The 19,419-nt window shown below is 41.6% G+C and overlaps 1 protein-coding gene across 2 annotated transcripts in view; it reads right to left on the reverse strand.

Annotated features, from left to right (window-relative positions):
* Positions 1-625: 625 nt before the first annotated feature.
* The window catches only part of LOC120721739 (inactive ubiquitin carboxyl-terminal hydrolase 53-like), a 31,026-nt gene continuing 12,232 nt past the window's right edge, over positions 626-19,419 (reverse strand). Inside the window, exons 5-17 of one of the 2 annotated variants that reach the window (XM_040012246.1) lie at positions 18,983-19,093; positions 18,041-18,123; positions 17,732-17,816; positions 17,089-17,235; positions 15,634-15,783; positions 13,621-13,789; positions 12,399-12,545; positions 11,000-11,137; positions 7,894-8,653; positions 7,000-7,067; positions 3,014-3,080; positions 2,188-2,912; positions 626-2,095 (exon numbers count right to left, since the gene is read on the reverse strand). In XM_040012246.1, coding sequence (XP_039868180.1) covers positions 2,019-2,095; positions 2,188-2,912; positions 3,014-3,080; positions 7,000-7,067; positions 7,894-8,653; positions 11,000-11,137; positions 12,399-12,545; positions 13,621-13,789; positions 15,634-15,783; positions 17,089-17,235; positions 17,732-17,816; positions 18,041-18,123; positions 18,983-19,093 — 2,727 coding nt within the window. In that variant the 3' untranslated portion in view covers positions 626-2,018. The remainder of the gene's footprint in view (positions 2,096-2,187; positions 2,913-3,013; positions 3,081-6,999; positions 7,068-7,893; positions 8,654-10,999; positions 11,138-12,398; positions 12,546-13,620; positions 13,790-15,633; positions 15,784-17,088; positions 17,236-17,731; positions 17,817-18,040; positions 18,124-18,982; positions 19,094-19,419) is intronic. The other variant, XM_040012248.1, reaches the window with a different exon arrangement.

Consider the following 19,419-nt stretch of genomic DNA (forward strand, 5'->3'; position numbering starts at 1 on the left):
CTGACTTGTCATCACAATTCCTGCAGGTTTGTTGGCTGCATATTCATGGAACCACAATCAATAGGACTAACGTCACTATTTAACCACCTCCAACCAGTCAGAGCACATGGTTACTCCTCCCTGAACCTGGTTCTGCTGGAGGTTTCTTTCTGTTAAAAAGGTGGGGGGGTTCTCCCCACTGTCGCCAAGTTCTTGTTCAAGTGGGATTGTTGGATTGTTTACAATATAAAATGATAAAATGCCTTGAGGAAAACTAAACTGAAATATTTGCACTAATTAGGTTTGACTAAGCAGTCAAATGGGTGTACCTAATAAAATGGCCAGTTTGGAAATAGCATTATTTAAAACACTTTAAAAATTGATTTCAATGGAAAAATCAAAATCATAAAACTGTATATTTGTAGTTGGGTAGCTGTTATATGATATGAAAAAGTGCATTCAAGACACACGACTGCAGGTGGCAGCAAAACCCCACATTTCCCACCAGCTGCCTTGCACAGCGACGTCCATGCTCCAGTCAAAAGGCAACCTTTATCATCATGGAGAGTTTATTTGGATAATTTGATTTCTCCTCAAATCCCTGTTCTAAGCTTTGCTCCCCCGAAAGCAAGAGCTGACACGAAGATATGGTTAAATAGAGCTGTTTATTTGACAACTGTTCAATAAAAATAAAATTAAAACGCTACAAAAATTCTTTAAAATCAAATTGTACAAACCATGGCTTCGATTTAATCTCGCCTCAACACAGAAAAATACAAAAGGCACTGTGTATTAGTCTGCTGAATATATATATATATAAAACATCTGAACCAAAAACAGTAAACCAGTGAAAGTCACAACACATTATTAGTAACTCCCTTCATAAAAAAAAGAAAAAAAAGAAAAAAGCCATATCTGATCACCAGATGACACAATTAAATCATCTCGTGTCCTCCAAGTGCAGACGTGCTGCTCACAGAAGCTAAAAATCCAAAGAAGACCAAAATCCAAAGAAATTATTCTTCTAAAGAGAAAAATAACAGAACCAAGGAGTGTGAAAAGAAAAATAAACAAGGAAAACAGTCCAAAGACATACATATATATATTTTTTTTTAAGGAAAAGAAAATTCCGTAAAGATGATGGGATATGTGCAGGTGTCAATGAGGAGTAAGGATCTGACGCAGGCTTCTACCAACAGGCAATCAATTTAACACATTGACCCATCACCTTTTAAACCCACTCCAACACCCCTCCCTCACTCTTGAACAGTTATTTTGGTATACCAAACCTCTCACGAGTGTCTGACAGAGGCAGAGAAGGAAGAAAGTTCTTACGCTGGTTATTTGCACGAGTTCACGTGCAAACAAGGACCCGAGTCTGTTGGCTTTACGGATTGTGCAAAGATGTCTCATCAGCCAAAACCTAATGTGGATGTCGTGGAGATTCACATTCATACGGATCCTTGGGATCCATTTTTTAAGTCGTGCCAAAAGCATATCTAGAGATTTCTGACCACAACTGGAACCTCTCCTTCTAAAACCCCCTGACAGGCAGGTATAACTGACAGAATTGGGGCAGACACCTCAGTCATAACACTGAAAAGAGAATAGTTAAACAAATAAGGGCATTCCACAGGATGTGCAGGAAGAGTGCGACTAGGAGGCATAAACAAAGAAAGAAATCACTTCATCTGCTGTTTAGTAAGTTGGTTTTACGTGACACATTCTTTACCTTCCCAACCCCTCTGCGTCCACAAATCCAGCAAAATATTTTTAGGCATAATTCTGTTTGTACCTTTCTGCTGTGCAAATTCACTGTTCAAAGCTTTTTAGTAGCTAGAAAGCTAATTAAAGACACCTGACATTTTTTTTTTTTTTTTTTTAGTACAATCTCTTTGGCATCCAGTTTCATGTCCAACTAGCTGTTATGACAAGTACAAGAGAAAATACCTCTCCACATACGAGTCAATCTGTAGCAGTCGCAGTGCTTAACAATTCCTGTTGGCATCCAGCCATCAGAATCATTCAGTCCATAAAAATCATAGGAAACCATGCTCATCAAGACCCTTCGGAGTAACTGGATTCCACTTCGCAAAAGTCTTAGGAGTGGAAATGCCTGGAAAAACAAAAGCCAGAGAATCAGTCAGAGATTTAAACCAAACAGGTGCATGTGAGGTCTTAATAAAAGTGCGCTGTGCTTTTGCATACCTGATTCTGTTCTGCTTTTGGAAGGTTCTAGTGTTTGAACATCTGTCAAAGGGTGCCCCCTCCCTTCGACATCGCTCTCCCCTGATGACGTATGGTCCTGTGCTCTCACGTACACGGCAGGCCTCTTGTGGTATTTGGCCCGGTAAGTGTCTGTCATACAGTTATCCACTGAAAAGTAAGTGGTGGGAAGAACTCGATCTGTCAGAGTTTGAGAGTCTGTACCATCATCGTGTCTGGACTTTGGACTGGGTAACCTCTCGTCGCTCTCGCTGGCCGACAGATCGTTCCTCTCCTGGTCTGACGACCCCGACTTGGAGCTGGCATCTGATGAAAGCCTGTGCTCGGCAGGCGTCTCGATCCACCGCCGGAGGCTTGTGTGCGAGTGGGGAGACGAGCCATTTTTAGGTTCGCTTCGGGAGCTAAACCGCTCTGGCACCTCTGGTGGTAAGGAGTGGATGCCAGATGGGTCTGTGCGACTGTTGCCAAAAGTCTTGAGAGGTAAAGGTAGAGGAAAGCTGTGAGACAGAGAGTCTGCAGGGCCAGAGCCATTCTCTTCTTGCTCCGAAAACTGTCCAACAAGGTCATCTGAGCTGTTCCACTCAGAGCTGCTGGTCTTTGCTATGTAGGGAGGCACAGGGCTGCTGTCCACATTCTTCTCTCGCTCGTCGTCCAGGCCATTGTTCTTTTCCAAGATCCCGGGTGTGTACCGGAAGGCTCTTCTTCTGCTTGAGCGCAAAAACAGAAACATTTATATTTCACTTAAACTTGTGAAAAGTCAAGTGAAGCATTTCGCTAACAACGTGCACTTCTGAATAACCTTTTTTACCTTTGTAACAGCTGATCAGACATCATGTTGGACTCTTGGAGTTCAGGAGATTTTCTCCCTGGTTCATCTACACAAAAAAAATACATTTTCATCAGTACTTTATAACACAAGACCCTAATTTTGTAAAGTTATCACAAACAGATGGTCCAAAATAAGAGCCAGGTAGCATCTGTCACGGGTTTCCATTTGAATATTGCTACAATATCTACTTTATTTTTTTTCCTGTCTCTCTCCTGCAGAGACATGTTATCTAACAGGGGTCATGGTAAGGCCTTTTGCCTGGTGCTGTGAGAGGAAGTATCAAAGCAGCTAGTCTGGCAGAGCGCCCTCAAGGCCCCAGTGTACCACTCTGACTGTCTGATCCAGCCAAAGAACATGGGCCCTCAAAGGGAATCTGGGTTCATATCCAGGCCTGTTAAGTTCGAGCCAACAGTCCTAATAAAACAATAAGGACCTTGATTGAACTCTAACTGGTTCATAAGTTCAGTCTAAAAACTAATGAATACAACAACAGACGAAAGTAACAGTCTTTTAACCTATAGGCCAAACATATCCCAGTGAGATGAGCCTGAGTTATGCAGCTAGTACTTGGGGCTGATGGTTGATTTTAGCCATGAGATCAGCACAAACACATGTTTAGAAGCAGGTCCCTGCACGGGGTCGGGTGTGGAGCTTTGCCAAGTTAGCTGGGCGTGTGTGATTTACTTGGCCTGCGCCAGACAACAGCTGACTAACAGGACAAGGAAGGGAGTGAGCGGCTGAGGACCATCTGTGATGTGTCAGCATACCCCCTCACCCCCACCCCCCACCGCTCTCTCAAAGCATTAGTGGCTAAATCCTTTGTGCTGGCATGCAATTACGCCGGGGTCAGACTCCAGACTTTACATCCCCTCCACAACACTATTGCGTTTTTAAGCCGCTAAGACCATGCGACAATTCACAATTTGATGCTGCTGCTGATCTGTGATGTTGGCAAGCAACCGTAACAATATCAGTCTTGATAACAAAAAGGGATGCAGTTGACGATGATTTTCTCTGTAGAAAATCCCCTCTCCGTCTTTAACGTCACGTGCAACAATGCAGAGAGAAAGCTTGAACTTTAGCACTTAGCTGGTAAAACCTCCAGGTTCTGTGATTGATCTAATAACATTTCCAATTTTTCAACATAAACTTGAAAGTATGAATTAAAGTGCTTAAAAATGTGAACGCCACGAAGAGAATGAGAAAGCATGAGAAAAAAAATCAGTTTGAAAGAAAAGAAAAGGAGCTTTGAAAGTTTAAAACATTTAAACAAGCGTCATCAAGAACTGATCTGGTATCATTTTAATTTGTTGAAGTTTCGTTGACCTTTTTTGACTATTACAAAAAATAGAAAATAAATAGCACACAATGTAGCTTTAAGGCAGTCAAGTCATGATTCCAGCCTTGTGTTGTCTGATGTACTTAAAACATCTGGAACATCAATCAGAAGGGCATGCAGGTTTGCAACTCCAAGTTTCCAAGCAGGGAAACTGAACAAGAAATATCACATAAGTGAATCACAAAAAGTTGGGAAATGGCACGGCTTTTTTATGTTTCAGTGTAGCATGGTAATGGCACGGCAGTAGGTCAAAAGCCGTGGCGTACATGTGTACTCATTAGCATCATTCACTGGCTTGTTAAGTGGCATTAATGAGCCAAGCAACTGGCTCTTAACATGCTACATCATGGACACAAATAAACAGCTATAAAAGATGCATGCAAACAGAATGTAGAAGGCATCCGTGTAATGGTGTAAAGGATGAAATTCAGTGACATTTAACCTTTTCTGATTGTCATGTCAGTTTGGGTTTTTTTTTAAACTAGATCAGAAAGCATCATAGTTGACTTTTGGCAACTATGATGATGATGACAAACAGCTGTAACAGCTTCAAACGTGTATTTCTGTAGATAACTAGTGAGGTCTGCAGAAGCCAGTAAAGGAAAAGTGAGACAAACGCATCAGGTTCAAGTGTCCGTCCAATATGCTGGCAGGCGGGCAGGACGTACGATTTCACAGCGTGTCAAAAGTTCTGTCATTAAGGTGGCAAAAAAGGCCCCGACTCGAATCTCTTTCCTGGTGCAACAAGCCATCAGAAGAACGAATATCTGCGGTAAAAATGTCAACAATGCTCCTCACAACTGCCCTCCCACACGAATGTGCTTTCCGAAAGGATTTTAGTCTTTAATGGACTAGTGGAACCTGCTCAGGCTTCTCTGAAACTGCAGCTCACGCCAGACTACCACCACTGAACTCGTGCCAAATTGACTCTGGACACATTTACTGCGGCTTGTCAATACAATTTGCAGGCAGCCAGGCGTAAATATCCCATACTGATTTCAAAAATAGCTACCAGAGAAGAGTCCTCAAAGGCCCTTTCAGGGTTTTTTTTGTTCTGTTTGGTTTTTTTTTTAACAAGGTTGAGCTTTGACAGTTCACAAAGCAACATTTCAAGACATTTGTGAACTACAACACAGCTGTGGGTACTTTTGAAATATAACCAGGCCCTGTGAAACATTACAAACAAAAGAGAGGGAGAAGGATGAGTGGATGCAGCTTGATACAGATATAATTCCTTAACAGCCTGAATGAATAAATGAGAGGATCGATGAGTGCTCGTCCTAAAATTACTAGCAATAACTAAACTAAAGCAATACTACAGTTTGTTTGTTTTTTACATTTTGCCAGATTAAAAACTGTGTATGCCACAGTAGTCTTTGCCTCCTTGCCAGGGCTTCAGTCACATGAATCTCTCTGCATGTGCTGATGCTCACAGACAAAAACAAGACCGGCGATGCTTCTGTTTCTCAACTTGCCACCCTTATGTTGTAGCTATATTTAACTCGGCAATGAACCTCAGATCGTACCTGCATTTTCTTTTGGGAACTTGAAATAACTGCAGAGCTGTAAAACTGCATTTTATTTGAGCGGTGTTTGAATACCACCTTCTGACAGGTCCAGTCGTGGCATTTTCTGTCTGGCTGGGCACAGCTGGGTGGCCCCAACAAGCTCACTCATCTCCCCCTCCAATTCAGGATTAACTCAGGGTATTTCCATTGAGGGAATTAGCAAGGCATTTTTCATTTACAGTTTCTTTCGCTCCTTTTGCAGTGCTGATAGTGTGCATCAGCAAGCACATGCTAGATAAAGAATGTCAAGGGTGTCCAGGAGACAAGCCCCCTAGTGCTATTCGTGTCACCTTATCTCCCTCCCATCCTACCTAGAGGATAAAAAAAAAAAAAAATACTGCAACTTCGCAACATGACTCATAGTTAAGACTCATCGTTTCTTTTTCCTTTTAAAACAGAAGTTCTGAGCTCTAAACCCGGTTTTCACCCCAGATTTTGCATCCCCGTGAATCTAAAAGTTATTGTACTTCCTGCAGAAAGAAAGCATTATTCACCGCAGTTAACAGTTGAAAAGGTCCTTGAGGTTTTTTTTCCCTCCCCCCTACCATTTTCCATTTGTTCTTCTATTCACTGAAGGACAGCCAATTAAATAAAATTAAACTGAGCCCGGCTAGTATTTTTCCACACCAAAATAACAGTGTTGAAGGTACAAAGCTTGTTCCCCACATGGGCTCATTCTTCCTTTGAGCTCATGTAATTTCACTAGGTGCTGCATAACATAAACTTTACTCAGGAAAAAAAGGTCAGGGCCAGTCAGTCTGGAACCAGAGCGCACACTTCCATACAGTATCCCTTCAATCAGGCTGTGACCTTAACACGACTGATAGAACAATAAATCAAGGAAACTGCAGCATACTATCTTAATGTTTCAGGTCCTTACAACACATGGAAGTCTACTGGGGAGAGGAAGTATCTTCAGTATCAGGGCGGAGCCTTTGTCAGAAACTGATGCTTTCATCTATTCCCTCTAATGTGTGATGAAAAATGTACACACATCTGGAGATTTACTTGAATAACGACAAAATACTAATTTTTCACTTAAAGCAATAGTTACTTACTAATGGAAATTGTTGAGTACAGCACATCACTCTTCAATTCATCACTTCTTCTCCGAGGAAAGTTATCCCTAAAACACAAAAAATATAGTTATTATTTGTTTTTTTTAAAAGAGCCACGAGCTCAGAGCAGATAAAGGTGGATAACAACGACTTTAGTTAGAATCTGAGTGCATAGTTACATCTCCAAAGAGACAGTGCAGTAGCATGATTTGCATCCCAGTATGAACCCAGACATCTTATTGTAATATCCTTGTTTTTCTTTTGTGTTTCTTGATATACAACAGCAAAAGTGTTATGCTTTTATCTCCTCTAAGATCCATAAGATGTAGTAGAGAATAACAATAATACAATAAAATCACAATTTCACAGTTTTAGTGGCTTCAAGCTTTAACCCAAACCAGTCACAAAAACATCTTAAATCATATTGAAGAATTAATAATTAAGGAGACTCTTTACTAGCGTACTGTCAACAGATATGCTTAAATAATGCACCGGCTTTTGAAGAAGTCAGCTATCTGAGGCTGCCCCTGCTGAGTATAGGAGTTGTCAGCTATATGGGATCATTATCTACAAACAAGCCCTGAACTACAAATACAACAAATGACAGCCCAGCAAAATAGGATTTGTGCATCTGCCTTGTGTGCATTTATTGTTAAATGAGACCTGCTATTCTTAGATCAGTTTGTTTGTAATGTTTTATTATTTAGAAATGGCAGCACTTCCGAGACTCGAGTCCTTAAATGAGTAGGCCACGAGATGACAAAGCGCCTCTATGATGCTGTCGTCATGCAGGAAATATTGTGTCAGCTTTTTTTTTCCTCTGCATCATGCTTTGCAGTGCAGAGTTTTGGTGCGTCTGGGTGATGTAAACCCAAGTGGAAGGATCTGTTTTACCTCATCAGATGCAGCTCAGGTATGGGCCGGAGGTCCTTGGAAGAAATGTTCTCTACAACGGGCGAGTCGAGATTAGCTGAGCCATTGCTCAGTCTGTCACTGCTCTCATATCCAGATTCAGTTCTCTGAATCTTCCAGTTGTCACTGCGCACTTTAAGAGTTGCTGAGCCCTTTGCTCTGTCCTTGTCAGTGTGGCCCCCGCGGCTGTCCGAGTCCAGAGAGCTTCGGCTGCCACCTATTTCGTGCTTCTGCTCGTCCTCGTAGATGGTCATCAGGCTCTTTGGCTTGCGTTCTTCCCGGCCTCCCCACAGATAATCTCGATCACGTGAGGGCGACTGACTATTGGGTCTCGTCTGGGGGCTGTGCTGCCTTCGTTCGTGACTTACATTCCCGCTACTTAATATGCTGTCTACATTTAGCGCTTCCCGCATTGGCTTCCAAGCTCGACCGGGCCTGCTGCGGCCGTTCTCTATATTTCCAGAAAGCCCTCTGGAGTCTTGGCTGCTGTCTGTATCGTATCCATTTGAGATCTGATCTAGTCTCCGCCTGTTATGACGACTAGTTACAATGGGCACATCAGGTAGCACTTGGTGCCTTAAACGAGAATTTTCATTGGAAGACCGGCCCCCAAGCTGCGGTGTTCGCTCAGTCCGAGTGGGACCTTTTCCTTGGCTGCTGTACAGTCGAGTCTCCAGGTACTGCTTGAAGCCATTCTCTGGAGGTGAAGCTGAGCGGGAGTAGGTCCTGTCGTGAGCTGGGTCTGAGAGAGAGAGAGCGAGAAAAAAAATTCATGCAAGAGCTTAAACTAATATATCTGTAGAGGATATTTATTAGAATTTTTTCGACTGGCATGTTGCAGGAACGATATTACAAAAGGAAAGTGTCATAAATCTCATTGCAAAAGGTAAAAATTGACTTAAATTGGCACTTCCACACAATAAGACAGGGCTGTGTTAAGAAAACAGCAGGCTGGGTGGAGAGTGAAGGAAGGGCATGATGACAATGGAGTTACTGACATTTATGTCTGCAGCAGGCAGGAAAGTGTAAATTACAACCACAAGGAGTCGATTTTCTTCCACGCTGTGTGCACAGAGGGCAGCCAGCTCATGCACAGACATCCATGCAGATATCGATGTCACCGGTGTGTTCCTACATAGAGTCTGGCCCATAAAGTTTTGGACAATGATACATGTTTTTATAAATTTGCATCTTTATATATCTACAAAACACTTTCAGCCAATCAAGACTGAACTCCACCGTCACTGACTTTCAATTTGAATTCAAGTGGTTCGACAAAGTATTGCATTAACTGTTTAGGAATTACAATCATTTTTGTAAATCCTAGTACCTCTATCAAGAAGCATTTGCGTGCTTCCTATCATTCTGGCTGTAAACTTGACAGCTCGAAAAGTTTAGAATAAATTTTGAGAAAACATTTTAGGGGTGTCGAGTGGAGTCATGTTAATAATCCATTAAAATTTGTCTTGCATCCACTGAGGTCTTCAAGGACAACATAATTTATTGGTCGAAAATGGACAACAAAAACCTTACAACTCAGAAACTATGAATCCTACAAGTGTGCGTTGTATTGTTAACATGTGCAAAGATCTTTATACAAATTTAAAAGATGTGACTTTGGACCTCTGGCCTGTCCTTCAAGGGCAATAGATGGATGTGAAAGTCACAGTGACAATAGTGCTGTATGTTTCTTATTGTTATTGTTTGCATTAACATATAGACATATGGGAATTCTAAATGCCACATTATTTTGGACCTTAGGCCACTTCTTCAAGGTCAAGTAGGGTCAAACTTTCATTAAATGTCATTAAAATGGAAATCATACTGATATATGTGGATTCTAAATATCACATTTAGTTTGAATCCAAATATCATGTTAATTTTGACCTTTAACATCAGTTTTATATTTCACATTTGTTTTTCTTTCAAGTTGATCCCAAAATGTGTTTTTACTGTACTTGATACTTAAGTCTTCTCCTACATTTTTAAGCAAAATCTGGTACTTTTTACATAAAACAAAAACTAGTGTCATGCAAATTTAGATTGCAAGGATCATCTGTTAAATGCATTCCCCTAACCTAAAGCTGGCAGCTAAAGGCTCCCTGCCTTGTACGGGAGTCATCATCTAAATGACGGGGTAAACCTGATCCGTGTTTGAGCGTACAAAAATGAAATTTTATTCTTCACATAAAACTGTCATTCTTGGGAATAAGCCTGCAAGAGATGGAGTCCCCTGCTTTGGATTTTGCTGACTGTGTGGCACAGTTAAATCACTTTAAACAGAGCTGTCTACAGTTTTGCTCACATATACACCACGATACCGGCCTGTTTTAAAAATTTCTGCTGCCACCTCAATAATGTCAAATGTACACATGACTGTGAATCATTTTGGGAGAAGGGCAAGATGTTTAAATCTATACGGTTGTGGAAAAATTCCTCAGGCTACTGAGGAAGTTGATTGAGCTTTTCCCGTTTCGTATCATCGAGAGTCTGAGAATGAACTATGATACGGTTAATTTATACTTCTAGAATCGCCATTCATCACAACAATGACACTAGACTGCTTTAACCTGGTGCATTTATTCATAAAGGGATGCAAGCTCTGTGCTAACACAGGCTACCGCTGTTGTCATGGTGGATTTGGTGTATTATATTGTGCTTGATAATCCCCCCCACACACTGACACTTAATGAAAGCAATGATATGCTGAAGGAGTATTAAAGTAACCTATATTAATCAGCATACTCATTAAGGCACACTGACTTAATTTGTGAGAAAAGTTTGTGCAGAAATACATTTTGGAATCAAATTTAAACCTTAGAATAAAAAAATTAAAAAATAAAAATCAGCATTTGTTGCTCTTTGGTTTGATCTGCTTAGTTTCTGGTGTGTTTAATAATATTGGTGAAGACTACAGGACTACAGGGATCAAGGCAGGCACCAACAGACGTCAGCACCTAATCTCCTTTCTAACACATTGCTCCCAAACAGAGGGTGATATAAGGGAGGGGGAAGGCTGGGCTTTTGTAAAGCAACACCTGGCAATTCTGTGTATGTGCAGTTTTGCAGTCTGTATAGAGCAACCCACCTCTGTAGCGTGACTCCACCCTGTGTTGACCAGTCCTATCAGGCTCTCTTCGGGGTGAATGCGCCCTACGCATCTCTCCTGCTTTCTGGGCAACTTCTCGAGAAATCTCCCTAAGGCGGCTCTTGTGATTGCTTTTCACTAAGAAACAAGAAAAGACAAGAAAGGTATTTGAGACATTTTTTCCCCCTCACTGTGTGACGAGGTTATATAGCCAGCAATTGAATAATGCTGACCCTTAAAAGAAATAAAAATAAAGTAGCGACGGGGCATTTGCTGAATCAGGTGGAGATTCCCACCATTAAAGTATTTTTATCCCCGTGTACATAGATACATCTATCACCGCTACATCCTTTTCCTTGTCGCTCTTCGTCCCCGGCACCCCCGAGGCACTGAGCAGCTGCCGAGTGTGTAGACACAGGCGAACTTTACGGCACATTGCTGTGCTGATGGGAGAGGAAAGGCAGCGGGGAGGAAACACGGCCATGCAGAGGCTGGCGCTGCATCTCTGGCCCCACATTTTCTTTAAAGCAACGATTGGTCCTGGAATAATGCTGTTAACCATGTGAGATTTTAAAAGGAAGCGAGCGAGGACGAGGTGGCAGCTCAGAAAAACAGAACAAAAAAAAGAAACAAAACATTCATATCATTCCAGATTTTTTATTTGTTTAATAAAAAGAAAAGAAAAAAAAAAGCGGCGGATGTTTTTGAGATTCCACACATTCCGCAAAGCAGGAAGTGTAACAGTTTAACCACACGATGAATCAGTCTGATAAATTTGACTCTGCTACTCCTTAAAACTGCAGCAGCTGCTGACATTTCATTGTCTTGCAGCATCCCCTCCCATAGTGATCTGTTCAAGGACACGAACAACTTCATACCAGCAGAATGTACAAGGATATCAAAGAAGACGCCGTTAAATCGCATAAATAACTCCTCTTCTCAATTCACTCTCCCCTCTGCTTGCAATTAAGCATGTGCATAATGACCTCTCTCTCTCCTCACTAAGGGTCTCTAATCCCTTCTGTATTACTAGCATGGCCAGATTTAGTTTCGGAGCAAAGACATTTAATTATCTCTTCCGCTAGCTGCTGTTCCAGATCTGTGCTTGTCACCACTCTCCGAGGACAAAATATTTATGAATTAAGGAGTCTTTTCAAGGCTGAAAAACTGCCACACAACATGACTCACCTCTCTGTTTGCATCCCTTCTTATTCACATCAAAACATTTGTGTGTAAACCATAAACTAGGTTTACACAGGTTACATAGCAAAGTGTAGCAGTTTGTAGCAGGTTGGTTTGCGCTGCTAATAATTTGATTTAATTTGTAATAGAGGCAAAAATTAAATTTAAAAAAAAAAAAAAGCTGCTTAATCCCTCCATATTCGTTCCCCCCCTTTACCTGTTCCCCGTCCTCCACTGGTCTGAGTGCTGCCCCTGCTGAGGATTGAAGGGGTCTTCTTGAAAAGATCCTGGCCCAGCAGAGCATTCAGGTTCTCTCTGGTGAGGTCCAGTTTTCTGGGGGAGACTGAAACTTGGGACTCAGTGCCTAGAAAGAAAGGAAAAATGTTTTAAAGGTAAGGCCATGCATGTAGGCGTATCCTTCCCATGAAGAAAAAAAAAATCCTGTTGAGTGAAGATCAATAATAAAAACAAAAAACTAATTTTACCTGAAACTACAACACAGAATTCAATTACAAGATCCACACTGTGTACTACTTCTTGATTTTTGGAGGATGATCCAGTTTAGTCGGGCGCCCTGTCAGCTCTGACGGACAGTGAGCGCTTGCCACAGCCTGGACCTGGGGCACAGCCAGCGTGGAGGGCTGGAGGAGGGTCTTTAAAAGGGATAAAAACCTCCCCAACCACACAAATCCAGGGATATGTAATCCCAACAGGAGAGATGTTCAGCTGTTCACATCAGCAGCGGCAAAGGCAAACAGTGCATTTGATTTGGGAGGTTGTTTTCCTTCTTTTCCCCCCCCGACTTCTGATTTAAATTTTACATTTTAATTTTGTTACTTTAATGTACTCGGAGGGAGTATGGAAATTTTTCAACTAAACAGCCGGCTGTGTGAGAATTTTAAGTAGTAAAAAAAATTTAAAAAATACATTTCCATGAAAGATTTAGTGCTCAACTCAAGCTAAAGGTTTACAGAGGCAAATAAGCCACACTTCAAACCCCACAGCAAACATTCACCTCAAACTTGAGACTACATTTGCATTTCAAAACAAACCACTCGGAAAACTTTGGCTACACTTTGCCATTCGACCAGGCGGTAGTAGTAACATTCAGATTTTCTTTTTCTTGGCCTCCAACACTGCACTAAAATGACAGGCATCTGCACCAATCAGCTTCACTTTAATGGCTGCTTGTTTTTTTTTTTTTTTAATGGTGGGACATTATAATCAAATGGGGCATTTGGGATGTGACACCACATAATGAATGCTGAGAAAAAGACAGTTGGAATATCAAAGAGAAACACACAGGGGAGTTTGGATGGTGTCATTTCCACAAAAAGACACTCAATCAACAACATCATCACACCTGATATAAAACTGCTATGACGAGGCTTTTAAATGCCAGCATGATGACCTCTGAGGTTATTTTTAAAACATCGTACCTTGCGCTTCTCCATTAACGGGGTTCTTGCTGTGGGACTGGCTGCTGTTTTGTTTTGAGGCATCTTCTGTGGCGATAGCGCTCCCATTTTGATTGGCATAAAAAAGAAGAAGAGGCTGGAAGTGACCTTTGATACATTTACTGACGACATCTTTCCACCGGGAGCCGATCTGCACCAGGAAACAAAGAAGAAAAAAGCAGGGTTAATTAACACATTTTAGCATACCGTATAATACTATAGCTTCATGTGTGATAGCACAAAGTGAACCAACATGCATTCAAGGGTATAAATATATATAAAATTCACATGCAACTTCAGACTATGTGTGACAAAATAGGGTGTAGCTTTAATTTGTGAGTGAATATAACACACTAAGGCCAAAGCACACAATCACATTAGCAAAGCTGTGTAAGGTGCGCGTCTCTCCACAAAGGTACCACAAAGGCAGGCTGCAGGCTAACAGATGCTTCTGTGCTCCTTAATTAAGCAAATGACGGGGGTAGAGGGAGGGGGGAGAAAGAGAAAGCAGGTGTGGAAGAGATGGCAAAACAAGGTAAAGAGCAACCAATTCAAAGGAACACAGACAGAGGGGAAAAAAGGATTTTGACTTGGGGAATGTGCACATATACAATATAGAGGAGGAAGACAAGCCGTGATTAACAAAGCATGTTAGATCAAGGCAAAACAGAGACACATCTGTGTTATTTTTGGATCCTCTTTTCAATGGTGAGGCGCAACATTTTTTATCTGAAAGGGCCAAAGACATGTTAAGGGTTAAGACTCTTGGCCAAATCTGCCTTTCTGTTACAGCTTTTTCTCTTAAAGTCTATTTTTTGCCCTCCAGTTTTCAGAAAATCTTTAAATGAATGTTAAAGCAGATATATCTGTGAGCTTCAAAACAATCTCCAACCTCTTCAGCTAAAACCAGTAAAGCTTTATCTGTTGCTAATGTTACATATCATTTACCACTAGTGCATTAACATCGGCCATGTTCTGATTAATGCAAGTGTCTTTAAGCTACCCATGACCCACCATCCGATCAGAACAGCTAGTGAGTTACTGCACTTAGGATTTTGTGCAATTTTATTTCATGCAATGGAAACACAGTAATTGGGCTACACTGCAGCAGTCATTAAGGGGCTGGGACTTGGGGAGTCACAGAAACACTGGCAAGTTTCATTCCAGGTATGGACTTGGCAGGCGCAGAGTACTCTAGCTCCTCCATCTCAGTTGGGAGGGGTTGCACACGCAGCACAAGCTGCTGATGGATTGACACAGAGCCAGCCGGCCGCTGCACCACAGTCCCCGTGAAAATTGTGAGGATGTGAGACAGAAGGCATGCTTGCATGTACGCACCATGAAAATAAATCCAACATTAACGGGAAAAAAACAACTAAAGGATGATAGGATTCAAAAGCGAGTGTGCACAAACAAACTACCAGAACACAGACACACAAAACCCACTTTCTACATCATGCACACTACACATTGTAACGCAGCATTGTCACATCTCCTTAAACTTTACCCAGCTTCATAAAAAAAAAAAAAAAACGTCTTTATTAGCTATCTGTGCTTTACTACTGCAGTGCTCTGAGACTACAGAGTAGAGTGTTTGCAGTAGAAATCAGGCAGGAAGTTGGGAGTTTGGCTGACTCCTCGCTGCCATAAAGGCTCATCAAACCAGAGGCTCATGAAGCGCAATCAATGTGGTCCTTATTGGACGATAAAAAGTCTTTGTAACAGAGATAAGAGACTGAACATTCGGCCTCGTCTGTAGCAGCTTCTGCTTATCTGTTCAGTGATAACATGAATCCCAAACTCTGATTTTTTTCTTCTTTAGAAAAAGCTTGCACTAATTCTATTCTAACATCTAAAAATACCACAAGGAAGGAAAAAAAAAAAGACTTTTCATATGTGTGCTGTACAACTTCCTTGCTATTATAATAAATATGTTTCTTATTTTCACATGTGACTCATTTAACATGACTTGAGCACTAGTGCACGCTCTCTCACCTCTTTGACTGTTGCGTCATCAAAGAAGACCCATTTGGCAGATTTGGTGTGGAAGGTGAAGGCACAGTAGTGACGGCTGGAGTAGCAGATCATTCCCACGAGCATCAGCTCTCCCTTTTTGGCATGCTCATCTGTCACCCTGTAGAAGAGCTGTGTATACACACACACACACACACACACACACACACACACACAAATGCATCAATTACACAGTTAAATCACCACCAAAGTAAGTTGGAAGGCAGCTAAATGATGCAGAGAGCTAGCAGCGTCAGTTACTCCATTTGTTTACAGATTAAGGTCTGAGGGAATGAACTAGCATTGATTCGGTAATCAGTACAAGTAAAGGCTGGTTTGAATCACTGCAGGGGCAGCATATCTTTCCATCCTGGCTACAGGGGTAACCTAGTACTATGCTGTGTTATTTTCAAATGATACAAAGTGTGACTTGTTTGTCCCTCCCATGATTCTTGTACAGCCAGTTCTCCGGCTCTCACTCACTCACACAAACAATGGATTTCAAAGCAAATGATGGTGGCAGTAAGCTCCCTTTTAACGCCCAATAAAGTCACATGAAATGTGACTCCCCAATGAATAAAAGCCTTTGTGGCACATTAGCGGGTGGGTGAGACTGAAAATTCTTCCCATGTCCTAATTTTGTCTGAGTCGTAAAACGAGTGGCTGAAACGCTTCAATCCAAAATAAAAAGATAAATAAATAAATCAAAGTTATGTAAGGTGTAATTCGTATGAGCACGTCCTCACATCAACTCCACTGATCGACTCTGGCTTGTGGAACTCATCCACGTGTGTTGGATGTAAACACTAACAAGCACATATTAAGTAATGTGTCACTATAGTTTATGTTTACTGTGAACATGGCTGAAAATGATCTATGTACATAAACAGAAAGCAGACTTTTATGAGAGAAAAAGACAACATCACTCCAGCTGTGCATACTTGTGATTAAAAATATATGAATATAAATTAAAAAACATAAAAACAAAAACAAAGTTGTGCTGAACCCCCCCCCCCCGTCTCAGTGGTATCCATTTAGTTGACATGTTCGCTTCGGAAGGGATCCACGCACACACAGACACACAAAGATGAGAGGAGGGGCTTTTTGACAAGCTGACCAAGGCCAGCAGGGGCTTTTTGATCAGTGGCATGGGCCAACTGGGCATTGGGAGTTGACGGCTTACGCAACTACCCCGATTTACAGAGAAATAAATCCCTACTTTATTTCCCACATATGTTGAATTGCACAAAAAAAAAAAAAAAAAAAACCCCAACAACATCAAAACAGTAGGGCAAGAGGCACTGCTTGTGTAACAGTTGTATAAATAATAATTCACAAATATACTGACACATTCAATAAAATCTCTGAATACTCAGATTAATCCAATAAAACGTCATAATGTGTAAGATATAGAAACGAATGCATGAGATTGCTCACCGAGGAAAGATTGAGAACAGGCCCTAGTGAGCGGATAACATCCTCAGTGAGGTCCGACTGGTCGGAGTCCCACACAAAGCCTATGGTGACAATTTCTGGGGAGTTCATGAGGACTCGTCTGATCCTGATCTTCTGGCCACAGTTGCTCTGGCAAAAAGAGAGAGAGACGCATAGATAAAGACAACAAAAACAAGTTCAGCTGGTTAGAAAGTAGCCTACGACCACAAAAAGCCCCCAAGAAAATGTACTAATTGGAAAGAGTGCCCTTAAATCACACATTTTACTGAATAAAATGATTAATTTTGCTGGTTAAATAAGGCAAGATAAGATTTTTTTTGTACTAGAAGGTTTGTAATTTAAATGCTATCGAGTTACACGCAACCAGTTTGAGCCAAAGAATCATGGCATCTGGCCAAATGTGTCAAACGATGCTAAGACTGAATAATGTTGACATTTTAGCTTTCTTATAATCTTTCTCACACTTCAGTAATGGCCAATTTATGAAATATGATATCTACTGGCTGTACTAAGTAGCACCGAGGCCAGTCAACAAAGTTGATGTTTTCCAGATTGCTCTTTCACGCAACATCAATGTCATTTTTGGGTGTAAATGCTTCAGTAAAACTCTGAAAGGGTCACTTACTGGACAGTTACGAAGGTCCCCGATTGTACTCGCTGCTTTTAACACGTCCCCAAAAGACTCATCTCTCCGCTGAGGCGTCTGTTGACTGAGAAAGAAGGCAGTGTAAACAGCACATTGTCAGCAGAACTATAGGAAAGAACAAGCAGAGACAAATAAAGATAAGGCACGCTCAGAGACAAACACACTTTCGAAATGCCGCAGTCAGCAAAAGAAATCAGAGTTCTGACCTTGTGATAATTGAAAGAGAGTGTGGAGCAAGACAAATGACAAAAGGGTGCTAAAGGAGGTTACATACTGTCTTTGGCTTACCAGAGTGCGGTGGTGGAGACATAATGCACCAGCTCTGTAAACGGCAGTGGGTCAGAAGATGCCCCACAGCTACGGCACACACACTGCAGAAGAGAGAGGAGAGAGTGACCAACGTGGGCGACAAACAAAAGGATAGAAGTTACCAACAAATTAACGAAATAATAAGTGCACATGTGATTTCGCAAACGTAAGCACTGCATATGACTGGTTAGCATATCAGAGAGTCACTTTCCAGAAATGGGACAAAACCAGTTCTTTGATTTTTGGCTTATTTCCCTGTGATCACATATAAACTCCGAGCTCTCCAGTATCCTTTTAAGTCAGACAACTGACATTATCAGGCGTACGATTTCAGGCCTGAAAGTTATCGACCTCTCTTTGAGCAAGGCAGTGCCTTTATAATATTTGCAGGATGGGGTGCCCTGAAGTCGAGGTGGAACCAAATCCACCGACTCTGCTCCTGAGGGATTTAGTCCAAAGGCGTATTATCTGTTAGAGTCACAGATAGAACTGGTTCGGGACAGAGACAGTGATGGGCATCAGAGCCACGGGGAAGAGTCTTGTGTTTGTGTGTCTGTGTTGCGCCGAGGTGGAATTTATGTGTACTCTCCTGACCAGAAACACCCTCTATATTTCACTGGGGGCGAGCCAGTATCAAAACATGACTGATTGGATTTCTATTGTCTCAGACAGTGATTAATACCTGTGTGCGCATGTCGCTTAATCCTAACACTGTCTAGTGTGTCTGGCTTGTCCACTCAACACAGTAGAGACTGTGCAAACAAAGATTAAACAAACTAAAACACACACACACACACACACACACACACAAAGTGAAGACACAAAATTAATATAACCAGCTCGTGCTTAGATAAGCCAGAATAAACAAGCAAGCTTCCAGGGAATATAATATTTATTATTACTTCCTAGCCTCTTACTGACCTGTTCATAAAGTGACATGGCGAACTTCTGATGTGTGATGCAAGAGTTTGAAGTGCAGGCATCTGTCTCCTCAGGCACAATGTGCAGGTGAATCCTCTCCAGTATGTTTTCCTGTGACAGGACAGGAAAACTGTCAGATATGGGGCTGGTGGTGGTGAGCGGGGACATTCCACACAGCCATAGTTTCTCTCCAATTCAGGCGATTTCCAAGACAAAGATTGCAGTGTAATAAAATATACGGCCCATATTATACAGAAACTTCAATTTTAGCAGTCGTGTTGTAAACCTTGCAGCAGAAGGAGCACGTTAAAAGAAGAAGCTCCACTCCGTTTTAGCTCCTTCCTGGTTCTAACGCTTGTGAGTTTATGAAATATTAAGGCTGTGAGGTAGGCCTGCAAAGGTTACAGGCGATACTTCACAGGCTGTTAATCTGACAC

This window comes from Simochromis diagramma, unplaced genomic scaffold (genome assembly GCF_900408965.1).
Source record: "Simochromis diagramma unplaced genomic scaffold, fSimDia1.1 OVJJ01000604.1, whole genome shotgun sequence".
Taxonomy (NCBI): Eukaryota; Metazoa; Chordata; class Actinopteri; order Cichliformes; family Cichlidae; genus Simochromis; species Simochromis diagramma.